Raw genomic sequence first — 14,558 nt, 5'->3', positions numbered from 1 at the left:
TAATGACAAAGATCCCTACAAATATAGAGGTAATGACAAAATGCTTAGAGGGTGATATTAATGACAAAGATCCTGATTTTCCAACAAGAATAAAAAATTAGACATTTCTCGTGGTGGCAAGAGGCCCAAGCATAAGAAATAGATAATAGATTTACTTCTCTTTTCTAGTTTCTAGTAGCTTTTATAACTATTGACTCTTTCATATTTATTATGATATTTTTTTAAACAATATATGACAATTTAAGTTTGAAGTTGGCAATTCTAACTCATTAGTAATGAATTATGAATATGATGCTTCATGAAAGTTGAGAGTTGTTTCATTTCATTTCATTTTATAACATTTCATTTCATGTTAGATATTATTTGGTGTAATGGTTACACTTAGCTTACAAGTACAACTTTGGTGATCAAGGATGATAAATGTTATATATTGAATTTTGAAAGCTTGAAACTTTAAGATTGATGAATCATGAGACTCAATATGTTGTATGTTACTATGTTACTAACTTGTGGACGTGGTTGATGAAGATTATAACTTCTAGATGATTGTTGTTGTATGGTTCAATCTATGTTTTTTTATGTTTTTTATATCTAATTCATTATTCTATATGTTTTTGTTGACATATATGTATCAAAAAATAAAAATATAAAAAACGCTCCAGGTTCGCTCCCAAACCGAGAGCTTCTGAAAATGTCGCTCCCGCTCCCAAGTAACATTGAACTAGACTGAGAATGTAAAGCAGCTAAAGAACCAATCTAAGAACCTACCAGAAGAGCTCAAAGGTTTCTATGGTTGTATATCAATAACAGGAAACACCTTCCTAGAAAACATACCGAAACTCTGAAGCTTGGCCAAAACTTCCCAAAACACTGTCAGTCATACCATACTGGATTTCGCGATTCCAAAACATTGTATGGTAAGACAATTGGAATTTCAAGGCCAAAACTGTGATGTTCTGGCAAGTTAAGTGGTTGTTTCAGGCCTGCTCAAGCAGCCAAGAAGCCCGTGGGTCATTTCTATGGCACAGAAATGCTTATTTGAATATTTTTTGTAAAGTTTATTTCACTCCTACGCTAATTTCATTAAAAATTACACTTAGAGCTCCCTCTTTTTCCTCTTGATATTAGTGGTGATTCAAGTGGAGCCGCAAGTTCTAGTAGAATTGCATCCTTTGTTGAACAAGCATCTTGTTCTATTTTTGTTGGTGAGGATGAGGATGTTATGATTACTAATAGTAAATATTTGTCTTTAGTTTATGTCTTTTTTCAGCGTTAGCACATATAGCCCCATGTATATAAGGACTGATCTTGGAACCTTCAGCGTACAACCTCATATATAAAGGCTAATTTTGGATTTCTTCATCATGTATCTATGTGGGTTAATATAGACTTGGTTTTCCTTCTAAAATGTCATTTATGTGTCTCATTCTTTCTTTTCTTACAAGATAATGTGTTCTTAACTTATTTCTGATACATTTATACCTGACGTTTCCATTTTTCGGGGGTGATGTTTCTAATTGTACCCGTTTCAGAAACTTCTAGATGTTTCGGCGTTTTGTGCAACTTAGCAGAAAAAACATAAAATCTATAGTTCCATTTGCAATATCATGAAAATACCTACAAGCTTCTATGAGAAGTCAAGGTCATAGCAATATGAAACTTTATCCTTGCTTGGACCAAGAAACTGAAGTACAAGTTTTGCACATGCACACAATATCTCAATTCAAGCACAGGGAAAATGATAAATTGACTCATTTTAATCAAATTCAACAGATTGATTTTGTATGACATGGAAACCTAAGTCACTAGATCCAGCGCATTGGGGTCCAAGATGTTGAAAAGTAACTAGGTTTGGTCTTCATAATGACATGTGTAATTGTGATTTTATGTAATTGATGAAAAGAAGAAAAATAAAATTATTATTGTAATGTTTGTCTCATGGGTTTCATGAGCAAGGAATTTTATTTTAGTGATGGCTCCCATTGTGAGCCTTTAGGATCTGTCATCTAGTCATAAAAGTCAATTTGAGTCTATGCCATGTATGAAGGACCCTTCTTGGGCATGTTATATATTTATATAAGTCCTTAAATAAGTTATAAAGTCCTCCAAGACCAAAAGTCATCTCCTTCAAGTCAGCTTCAAAAGAATAATATAAATCTCTAAAATAGACATGTTGGCTCACATCATGTCATGTTGGCATATTTTGATGGGAAACAACTATAAATAGGGCTGTTCGTACTCCATCTCAGAGCAGAATTTCAGAGAACTTCAGACAAGAACAGGACTACAAAAGGAAGTGCAAAATCACATAAAGGAAGCCTCTCTCCAAGTGAAGAAGGAAGGACTACAAGACAAGTTGGTTTGGGTTGTTTTAAGGGCCGATATCCATCACACATGCGAGGAGGACCATCTGCTGCAAAGGAAGCTGAGACTATATCAGTCATCATAAAAGACCGAATCAAGGAAGAGGACAAGTCTAGAGTGCAAGCCGAGTTCACAAGAAAGTAGCCTCCAACTAAAGCAAAGGAAATCAAGGTTACAATCTTGATGATTCACACATGATAGGGTTTCTGAAGGAAGCCAAGAATTGCAGGAAGCCGAAGACTAAGGAGCAGCCAAGAAGGAAAGAAGAAACAGATGTTTGACCATCATTGATTCAAGGAAGGAAAGTGTTAAGCTAAGAAGTTGTGTCTTGGTCTTGGAGAGGCAAATAGGTCAAGGGTCTTGGTCTTGGTATTCGTCAATTGGAATCTCTATAAGAAAAAGAATTTGTTCGGGTTTTCCTCTCAAAGAGTGAGAGGTTTTGGCCCTCGCTGATAACCTATATTTTGTGTCTCTTGTCTCTTTATGGTTTATGCCACCATCTTGGCCACCTGAGCCAGCCATTATGCACCCTCACCCATCTGTCATGATCATATGTTTGAAGGTGGGCCTTTCAACCCCGAAAGTATGGTTTTCATTATGTAGTTGTGTGTTTTTGCGTACTTATGATGGACACTTCTGTAGAAAATAAAATGCTTTGCACCCTTAACCCAGTTTACAAGTTTGCATGTGTTTGTTTAGGCCCAACCCACATGTTTTCTCATGCTGATATAAATTTCAGCATGCTTTTATTGCAAACATTAAAGGTTGCTTCTACTAATTCTTCATTTTCCTATCAGCTGATAATTAATGCAAAAATTATGGAAGCATTCAACACTTTTGAGACACTAATTTTTGGTCATCTGACCCCGGAAAAAACCCCACAGCCTCTTGGGAAAAGTGGTCTTCAAAGGAGGATTTTATTGCTTGAGACATTTAGAACAAGTACATAAAACAAACACAATACTTATCTCCCTTTTCTGCTGTAGCATTAAATGCTATTTTCTAGAAATTTGTGCCCACTAGAAAATCAGATTTTCACAAATATTTATGACAAGAATTTCTGCATTAAATTGTCTGCCCAGCTCCTCAAAATTCATGCCCAAAGTTCTGCCTCGAAATCTGTGTTTGAAGGTGCCTCAATTTCTGCACTGAAGGTTACAGTTATGCCTTGAAAATCATGCCTGGAAGCTCAATTTTCGCACTGCCTATGACTGGGCCTAATAGCAATAAAATCTTCCTCAAAATTTGAGTTGTCTTCTCAAAATCCGTGCTACATCTCCTCAAAATTTGTGCCTCCTTGCCTTGAAATTCATGCCAGTTCTAGCTGCTGCTCTCCTCAGTTTCTATGCTGCTATACGACCTCCTTCCTCTAGAAATCTGTGCCGCCTCGTCTTATAGCTGCAATCTCTCCTCCTTCATCAAGTTTCTCTTCTCATCTCTTCTCTTCATGCTCTCCTCTCAAGTGTTAAGTAAAGAATGAGCCTCCATTTTCCTCTTTTGTCTCCTTGGAAAAAATTGAGAAAAAATTGAATCCCTAAACCTGCAATCCAATGGCTGAGATTTAATCTTCAAATCTCAAGATGTGTATTTGAGATCAATTCTCCCAAATGACCCCCCTCATACATTGGCCCCATCACTTAAAAGTCTCCTAATACCTTTTTTAAGTTGTGTACCTTTTCTATTTTTTCTCATGAAGTGATTTTTCACCGCACTTTAATATTAGAAAAGTACACTTAGTTCTTTACACATAGAGTCACTTTATAAACTACAAGTGACTTTAATATTAGAAAAGTACATGGTACAACACTTCTAAATGTCATTGAGACAAAATTCATTAATGTGCTCACTATGCTAAAAGGGATAAAAGCCTAGTAATACCTCTCCTTGGTACTATTTTCAACAACTCTGGAGATGGATTAGTGGGGGGATTCGGCGAAAAGAATGAGCTTGGTTTGTACTCATGTCCCCTGGTCCAACTTGGTGGTTAACCTTGTGTTCTAATCCCATGGGATCTCTTTATTGGCTACTAGCTTTCGGAGTGGCACTACATGGGAAATCTCAATTTTGATTGCATGGTCTCACTTCCCAACACCACATACATCACCCCCCTCTGCTCATTATAACCCCCTTTTCATAAATTTCCCATTTGCGTCCACATTTTTCCATTGGGTCCACAAAAAGTTAGCCTTCCCCTCCCCTTGTCCACACTTTGGGTCGGGCTTGGAATGATGCCTCAATGGTTGACACAGCTAAAACAAAAGTAAAGAGCATAATTTGGCCACTCTCAATAGGAAATGTACCATAAAATGCAAAAGATCATCGGGACATACAAATTTAACACGTGGGAAAAAACCAACATGAGCTCTACCCCTACCATCATGGGCATCACCGTGGTTCCTAGAGCCCCTCATACTGGCCCCCTACATCATTAAGGAGCCCATGATTGTCCCAACCCCTAGAGGGCGATGAACTGGCCAACCTTAAGGGGGTAACCACTGCTATATCTTATGCATCATGCTCTCATTCCCTAAAGCCCTGTGTAGTTGTAAAAAGAAAAACCAATAAAGGGCAAAGGCATATGAGGTAGGGTGGAAAAACAAAGGTTTGGTAATTCATGTACCACGATTGCTCCCTCCTACATCTATACACCCATGTGTGGGCCTCCCTTATTATAGCGACCCTTGTACCATGGCATGTGGCAAGGAGCCTTCCTCTGCTACCCCACACTATTCCACTATTATTTCACATGATACCTATCGTTTGACGGATGTACCATCGACTTGTCACTCCCTTAGAGGTTGAAACCACCTAATCTGGTCCTTGATTAACCTCTGGTACATTCTAAAGCCCATTATGGAAGGGCATGCCACTACGAAATGCCCACTTGATGCCATGACTTGTAAGCTCATTTGCTCAATTGCACTGACAAATTGTTGTACTGAAAGGTGAAAAAACGCATTGGATCTTATACAGGATTGTGGGTGGGTCTTCATCTTGGGGTTTGGTCTCGCAATACAGGGTCCAAGCCCTCCAGAGGGTCATATTGACATTTGTAGGGTGTGCATTGAGAGCCCTAGGCCCCCACTATAGCAGAGAGCAAATAACCATGCTATGGGATCCTTCAACACCATTCATTGCTCGCTTGTGTCCGACTTATTTGATAATGCCCAGTGGGCTACACACTTGCACCACACACTTGGCAATTGATCAAGGGCCCAGATGGGGTTTTGTCTCACCATGGGAGACAAGGGAGGGCTTGCATCATTGTTCTAGCCCTTGCAGATGGGATACATGCTTGTTCAATTCAGTTGGAGACCCATGAGGATGCTTTTGTGCCCCCACAACCACTTGGGAGCACTACAGGTCATTTGCTTCGAGATCAAGGGGCCACCCCCTTCACTGCTTTTATTGGAGCCCTCCTATTCATTATGGCACATGAGGGACTTCACTAGGCCTTCCAACTACCCTCCTAGCTATTGTATTATCATTTCAACCCCCTTCAGACGCTTATTTTTCATATGATGGAAGTATTTGGTGGGTTTGTCACCAAAAAGATGTTATTTTGCACATTATTTTTATTGTAGGGGCATTATTAGGCATAATTAAGTCAATCGTATCCCTTGGAGGATCATATAAATATATGATAGGTTCATTTGATCTCTCATCTTCACTCGGATTGGATTATTTCTCTCTAAAAGATTTCGGACCTACTATTGTGGATGAATTGGAGGATAATTAATGCATTTCGATGTTTGGATTCCTGTCTTTGATCTTGGAGCTTTATTTTCGCTAATTTGATGATTGGACATACTCACTTTACCTTGTAAGTGCTATATTGATGCTATATTACTCTCTTTTCACAAGAATAATGATTGAATTTCTCTCAATAATCTCAAATATGCCCTAAATGTAATGTGAATTTATGAAAATTTGGATTTTTTAAGAATTGCATATGTTACATGTCATGGTATTGCGAATGAATGTTCCTAGGGGTGGATTTTCTTCATCATCACCTTGAAAAGTCATTGAATTGTGCAAAAAGAAGTATAAATTCCTTTGTGACCTAGTTGTTTCCTCCTAGGGCTATGCGAAGTTACAATAGGACTCCTTGATCGAGTAAGAATTTCAAATTTTCAAAATCATTTTCACTGCATTTGTCCCAATAGGCTAGGCATTGATCCTAACCCTTGATGATCACATAAAACCTTCTCTTTCTACCTTTTCTTTGAAACCCTACCCTAGTCCTAGTAGGTCTCCTAGGACATCAAATGAATTCCTTTGTAGTCATCCTATTTCGAAGCGAGTTGGCAGGTAGTTGCACTTATGTGTCCTCTAGAGGTCCTCCCAATTTGAAGTCATTCCAGCAGTTGGATTGAGAAATATATTGAGCCCTAGCCATAAGACCATACTTGCCTAGTTTCTTCCTAGGTTGGGGTAGGACATCAAGGGTCTCATCATTAAGATAACACAATGTTTACCATTCCCAAGACCCTCATCATTCTCCTTGTTTGACCTTGCATGACCATTCAAAGCAAGATAAAAATTGTAAACCCTAGGTCAAACTTGGACCTTCCCAACGCTCCTTTGTGGTCCCGCATCTTTATCATTTCTTATCTCACAAGGCTATTTACAAACCTTGTTTCTAAAATAATCTTAGGTTTAGGGCATCCCTCACTAACGAATACCCTAATCCCTAGGTCTAAGCCTCCCTCGATCCTTTCTTAGAGAGCCCATCACCTTGCTTCTAATGCAAGCAAGCCCTATTATTTGAGTCTCTCTTGTGAATGGGCTTCAAAATTCACTAACTATCATATCGTTGACTCATCGTTCCTAGTGATTTCCTTGTACCAGGACTCCTCCCATCGGTGAAAGTCTGTAAAGAGCAGCGGACATCGACTAAGGTGACAGTGGGTCCTTGTCCCATTGTTGCCACTTTATCTCGTAGTAGTCCCTCTTGAACCCCTCCTAGGACCCCTGCTAAATTGAGCGGTAACACACTTCAAACTAACTAATACAAAGAAATAAATACATGTGTGAAGCCCAAAAGCATCAAGGACATAATCAATATCTATTTCAAATGAGTAGAATGCCAGGAGTAGAGGACTATCTTATCATCGATAATGAAGTTTACTACCAATATGATCATTTATTAATAATAAAAATATTAAATGCATACATATGTATGTACATGAACATCTCTGCTAACAACTTTCAAACTTCATATGTCAGATCAATAAAAAGCCTGTATCACGGAAAGTTGGTTTATTTGGTTGTAATAGACATACAACAGAAGAAAGATGGTTTTAATGGACATACAACAGGATATGTTAAATCTACCATATGCACATTTTACAACGAGATTCAGTCATATAATTCTCAAATGATTAACAAATAACAAAAAATGAAAAAACATCAACGGAGAAGTAAACAATAGAATCCATTAAAGACGCCATTAGAGAGGCCTTTTAGGAGAGTATATTGTGTGTGTGGGTTGGTTTGTTTATTTGGTTTTAATGGACATATAACAGGATATGTTAAATCTACCGTATGTACACATTTTACAAAGAGATTGTCAGTCATATGATTCTCAAATGATTAACAAATAACTAAAAATGAAAAAACATCAAGGGAGAAGTAAACAACAGAATTATTAAACATAAAACCCACATAAACAATAGTCAAATCTGATTCACCTGGGGTGGAATTAACTGAGTATGCCCTTGACCATAGAAAATCTGCTGACTAAGCCCAGGAGGTCCAGGAGGGTACATAGGCATACTAGTCGCCACCGTGGATGTCATGCCAACTGGATTTCGCACAGCAAATTGAGCCTGGTAAGAGACAAAAGGAAACATCTCAAGTTCACAAGGATAGGCAACACTAGCTTATATTTAAAGACATGTTATCTTAAAGCATACGTATAGCAGTTCTTTAAAATACTCAGTCAGGTTTTAACAACAGTTGGACATACAAAGGAGCTACAAATTCTACAGCCTTTCAAGTTTCAACCACTATATATCAAGAAGAAATACCACTATATATCAAGAAGAAATAAAACAAAGTATTGCTTTAGTAAAAGCATAAAGCCAAGAAAATATGTTCAAGCTGAAATACTTTTTTTAACAATGTTTGTTAACAAGTACCCTCATCAATAATTTAATCTTAGCAGAACCCAAGACCCTTAGCATGCACAGAAATTTTTCATGGCCTTTAAACATGTCTCTCATCTACAGATTGAATAAAAAGCATTTTATCTAGATAAAAAGCATGCTTTTAACCAATTTAAGAATATGACAGGTGAGTCATATTCATGCATGTTAACTGACTCAGTGGAAATAGGGGAGCCCAAACAGATAGAAACATCCTCATTCATTGAACAACTAGGACATCAGATAAAGGCTATGGATATGCTCTCAGAATTCCACAGGCCAATCTTCAAGTGTTTAGAATTTGTCCTAAATGCATGTCTAACCTGGGTTGAGTTACCTTGTTTCCCTTTCATTTATAAGCACCACATTTGGGGTCTTTTGACCATTTTCATCTGCAGTATTCATTTCCATGCAGGAAAACTTCCGTTAAACATGCCAATAGAAGGAAAATGTGGTGTTACATATAGAGAACTTCAGTCTATCATGCCAGTAGAGAACTTCAGTCTTCAGAGTTAAAACTTTTGCTTGATACCTAGCCTATGTATAAGCACCTGTCCAAGTTATAATCATTAACACTCCCTCCTAATGAGAAAGGTATTGTGCACCACCCCCATCTTATCTCTTTGCTGAAAACAAACTTACCCTTTACAAGGGGCTTTTTGAGAATATCTACAACCTGTGCACCATGGAGATGTACTGAAGCTTCACAGATCCCATTTGAAGCTTCACAGATCCCCTTGGACCTGTTATGAAACACTAAATTCTCAAAGAATTTGATGGAACTCTAATTTATCAGAGTGAATAACAATGGGATCCAACTCAAGACCAAATAACCCTGAGAGCATCTTGTGAAACCAAATGGCCTCACAACTCACCAAACTTGCTGCCATATACTAAGCCTCTACTAAACAGAGTACCATGAAAGCTTGCTTCCTACTAAACAAAGAAATCACTATTGATCCCAAGCTTAAGCAAAGCCCTGAGATGCTTTTCCTATCCACAGCACTCCTGGCACAATCTAAGTCTGTATAGCCATGCAACTACACTCCACCACTCTAACATATCTCAGCCCATACTCCATTGTACCTCGTAAATATCTGAGCACATGCTTCGCTGCAACCCAATGCTTATAAACTGGCTTAGGCCATTCACAGCAAAAGCATATATCAGGCCTAGTGTTGACCAACTACATCAAAGAAGCAATCAGTTGCACATTTAGCTTCTTCAAATTGGTGACCATGGGCGTTAGACATAGGCCTACAATCCACCATCCCAAATCTCCTCAGCATATCAACTGCATATTTTCCCTGTCCCAGGACAATCTCACCTGTCTACTGCCACACCTCCAATCCCAAAACATAATACATCATGCGGATGTCCTTCATCTCAAACTCTATAGCTAGATCTCACTTGCACAATTCTATGAGCTTCTTTGGCCCTGTGAGAAATAGATCATCAATATAAAGTACCAAGACGAGTGGATCGTCACCAACAAGTGTGTATTATAGGCTGAGATCCACCTCACTCTTGGTGAAGCCCATACCCAGTAGATACCCATCAATCCTCAAGTACCATGCCTTCAATGCCTGCTTGAGTTTGTATAGTTCTTTCTTCAACCTACATATATGAAAATCTCTCCCATGCACCTTGTTGCCTCAAAATCTAGCCAGTTTTGTAAGGGGTAAACCTGCAAGGCAAAAAAAGATCAAGGGACAACAATGAGTTGTGGCCAACTGTCACCACAACAACTACCTCCTACTCTTTTGTGAGCTTTCACCACTAGGGAGGCTTCCCTTTGGTTAGGTCAACTAACGATATATCAAGTTCAAAGATAAAGGTGATAAGGAAGGCTTATAGAGGACAACTCCTAAAGACAAGGATCAACAAGTGTAATAGGGTGATTCACATCCTCTAATAAGGCCAAATTAGGGCACAAATAATCTAGGGCTTGAGAGATAGCAAGCCAAATGGATTAACCTAGAGTCAAGAGGCCAAGAAAAAGCTTCCAAGCAATGAATATTGGCAACAAATGGAACAAGAAACCTTCAACAAGCCCCAAGTTGAAGCCTAGGACAAGCTAGGGCTTGTCTAGGGCAAGATTGACCTAAGGCAAAGACTTTTGCTTTTGAAAATGGATGTATTGGCCACCAAAGGGGCTGATTTTGAAGCAACCAACACTCCTCTTGATTTTGAATCCTTCCCTTAACAAACAACTCAAACCCTAGCAAGTTTAGTGTCCTGGCCCTAGCTAGTGGCATGACCTTAAAGGACCGGAATCAGATTTGGAGAGAGAAAAAGAGATTTATGGTAAAATTTGAAGGTGATCAACAATGTGACAAGGCCAATGTCTAGTCCTTGGGATGATGGAGTCAATGGGAGAGCTACACCAAGGATTCCCATTCACATTCTATTAGTGAGGAATGCCTACAATGCCATCATCTAGATTCCATATATTAATTTTCTATAATAATTAGCATAACAGAAACCCTATATAATAAATCATTCCATATATTAGACACAAGAATAAAAATGTACAATTTCAAGGCACACTTACAAGATAGAATGCATGTACAAGCCTTTATTGCTCCAAAATAACATCTCCAAGACCAAAGAAAGAGCTCCACATAGCAAAGTACACCATAGAGTCACATCTCTCCAAGAAAACAAGAAGGTTGAAATTCTCCAAGAGGGCCAAAATAGTCACAAGTGATAATGGTCCAATACAAATAAACATATCCTCTATCTATACGAGTAATAGTTTTACTATTTAGACTACAAAGCCCCTAAAAACAAGTTTGATGACAAAATGTGCTTGGCTTACAAGCCAACCCACTAGATTTATGAAAATATGCCCTAATTGGCCCACACGTGTGAGTCGTAAGCTCTCTAGGGCTAACATCATCCAGTGTAAGTGCCCCAAATGCCATTTCGAAGGGTGATGAGGTGTTCAAGGTAGTGTAGAAGCATGCCAAGTCCATGATTTGAGAGATGGCCCTCAAATTCACCCCATTGCCTCATGTGCGGTCCCAAGATCCAGCTAGAGCACCACAATGTGGTCTCTGTGGGTTTCTAACTACTAAATGTGGTCTCCTCTACACCAATATTAAGCGCTTCTCTGGTGCAACAAGCCCTCCCTAGTCTCTTATGGTGAGACCATCCTCATTTGGGCTCTGAATCAACTGTCGCCCATCAAGTTGTGTCAAGGCTAGCCTGAGGGAGATGTTGGGTCCAATTGTGTCATCGTGAAGAGTCCTCAAATCTAAGACAAAGTCAATCAATGTCCTCGGTGTTGAAGGTGATCTAGGACATGTGTCATCCAATGATGTTGCTAGGAGGCCTAAGAGTCTCAACGCTCCACCTGTTTGTGCCAATATTCTTCTCTGGAAGGCTTGGGAACTTATGGAGTAGGTGCTCGAGACATGCACTGCTAAACCACCTGACAAGAACATGGATTCTAGTGAAAATAACCAGTCATCAAGGACCAAGATCAATAATGCATCTAAGTGTACCAAACTTGAATGTTAGAACAATTCAATACTTGAAACAAGGATCCCCTTCCAAAATCAGTACCCTTATCCCACAAAGATGTTTTCACCCTAGGTATGGTTGGCTAAAGGTCAACCCTATTAAGTGCTTCCAACCCCCAAGGGGAAGTAACATTTCGCTAGTCCACCCTTTAGTTGATAGGTGTTAGTGAATAGTTATGATGGGAATGGAGGGGATAAAACTTCATGGCCAAGGGCCATGGTCAAGGGGACCAACTAATGGAGGTGTCCACATCCTGAGTGTATAGATGTGAGGAGGGAGCACTTGTGGATGCATGAGTTACCAACTCAGCCTTTGTTTTTCCACCCTTCTTGTACACCTTTTGCTTCTTCTGGATTTTTCTTTGTATTACTGCTTATAGCTCAAGGGTTAGAACTTGCTCTGTATGATGTAGCAGTTTTATTACCCTTTTGAGATGAGTCAGTTTATCGCTCATCGGGGTTGGAACATGCAAGGGTTCCTTCTTTGATGTAATGGAGCATCATGTGCTCAGGAACTAGGTGATGGCTATATGAGGTAGGTAGAGCTCATACTAGGCTTTTTCCCACATGCTAATCTTATGTCCCGACCATCTTTTGCATTTTGATTTCTCTTTATTTTATTTGTTGTGGCCATGATATGTTCTTTTTATTTCTTTTAGCTGCATAAACCTCCCAAGGCAAAGTTTCGAGCCCTACCCAAGTATGTGGACATATGAGTGCCAAATCCCAAAGAACTAATCACAAGTTGTACCCGTAAAATGGAGGTGAAATGTGGGCTTGTAATGTAAGATGAAAAGTGTTAAGTATGACATATCAGAAGATGTAACTACGCTATCTCAATCAGGGCTTCCCAAGTAGTGCCCCTCTCATACCCAAAGGGCTTTAACAGAGGTCTCATTGTACTAGGATCAAAGATTAACCCCCCAAGTAAGGTGAGATGACAAGATCACAATCAAAGTTTGTCAATCTTTCAAGTCACCCCATAATCCATACTAAAAGCCCATAAACAAGTATAACAACTCGATTGTAAAATGACCAAAGTATGTTTTGAATGGCAGCCCACCTTCATCCAAGTGTTAATGTCAGATGGGTGAGAAGCACATGGTTGATGCAAGTGGTGAAGATATGTGGTATATCATCAGCTAATGGTCGCCGACAAGGGTTGTTGATTGTCTGGCTGGCTATACATGTTGAAGCTTGTGGTAGCTTCGACAAGTCTTTTGCCTAGGCTTGATGTCTTAGCATGTGGGAGATGATTTATTTGCCTCTTTTAGGTGCTTGCTTGGCGGAGTAAATGATTTGTCTTCTTTCCCAAGCCTAATTTAAGAAAAGTACAATAATTAAAGTCAGTTAATTATTGTGGACTATTACGTCATTATCTAAGGTTAAATAATTTAATTATTTAAGTAACATGGAAATAATCTCAAGCTTTGATCTCCAAGATGTTCTAGAAGGGAGATTAGGGTTAGGGATTTGAGCTTAAAGAAGATTATAAAGGAGGCTTAACAATGAGGTGAAGATACACAGAACTCAAGTGAGCGAGTTATCACGAAGAGAAAGTGAGAGTGGCTCAGTGCGCCAGGAGCGCAATGAAGGAAAAGTGTGTGGATTAAGGGTGAATCTAGGAGGCTGAGCGGAGGAGATTGTAGAGCTAAGTTATTGGAGAGAGATCAATTTAATCTAGGAGAAGCCGAATTGCTGGAGGGTCGAGTTTTACCTAGTGCATAGTAGTTTTCCCTAGTGAGTAATTGGGTCGATTTCTCTATGTCGATTTCTTTCGAAGGTTGATTTCCAAAGTCGATTTCCATGTGTCGAATTCATTTTGTGGGAGCCAAGTTACAGGGTCTTGTATTTGTATTTCTCCTTGTACCTCTGTGGGTCGAAAAACCCAGATTTTCCAGATTGATTTGTGACGAAGAATTGTTGTGGGTGAATTACGTTTTGTAATGTGTGATTGGTCTCTCTAAGTTAATTCCACTGCATATATTTATTTCTAGAAGTTAAAAATACCAGTGATTTTATTTTTCAGTGATTCAATGTTTATTTGAGTAAATAAACAATTTGTTGGGGATAAAATAAATTGTCAAATCTGGCTAGTATTCGAAATTTAACACGGTATCAGAGCATTCTAAAAGACTCTTAGAGAGATAACTAAGATCACAAGGGTTTGCAAAAGCGAGTTTTCCATTTTGCAAGAAAAAAATTACTGCTTAAAATTTTGCAGCGGAGTTTTGTGGTCGTGATTGATTTGTGGAAATTAGCGATATGAAGGTAGGTTGGATATTATGAGTCGGGACATTTAGGGTCCTTCAGATCTAAACCTTGCAGCAGAGCATAAGCTCAAAGAGATGAAAGCAAGTTGCATAATTTTGGATAGTGTGAGGGATCACATAATTCCTCACATATCACAAAAGGACAAAAGATGACAGATGTGGGTAGCTCTGACCAATCTTCATCAGAGTTCAAATGAAAACAAAAAAATGGTGTTGCGAAAGAAATTAAACAACATCAAAATGAG

At 38.9% G+C, this 14,558-nt stretch overlaps 1 protein-coding gene across 1 annotated transcript in view; it reads right to left on the bottom strand.

The window, feature by feature from the left end:
• LOC149230174 (polyadenylate-binding protein 2-like) overlaps window positions 1-14,558 on the bottom strand; it is a 137,000-nt gene that overhangs the window by 2,331 nt on the left and 120,111 nt on the right. The window contains exon 6 of the mRNA XM_089378880.1: window positions 8,058-8,195. Within this exon, the coding sequence (XP_089235006.1) occupies window positions 8,058-8,195 (138 nt within the window). The remainder of the gene's footprint in view (window positions 1-8,057; window positions 8,196-14,558) is intronic.

Source organism: Pinus tabuliformis, chromosome J, assembly GCF_031772625.1.
Source record: "Pinus tabuliformis cultivar Carrire ecotype Pingquan chromosome J, CPIR1, whole genome shotgun sequence".
NCBI classification, from domain to species: Eukaryota; Viridiplantae; Streptophyta; class Pinopsida; order Pinales; family Pinaceae; genus Pinus; species Pinus tabuliformis.
This window is presented reverse-complemented; position numbering and strand designations above follow the sequence as displayed.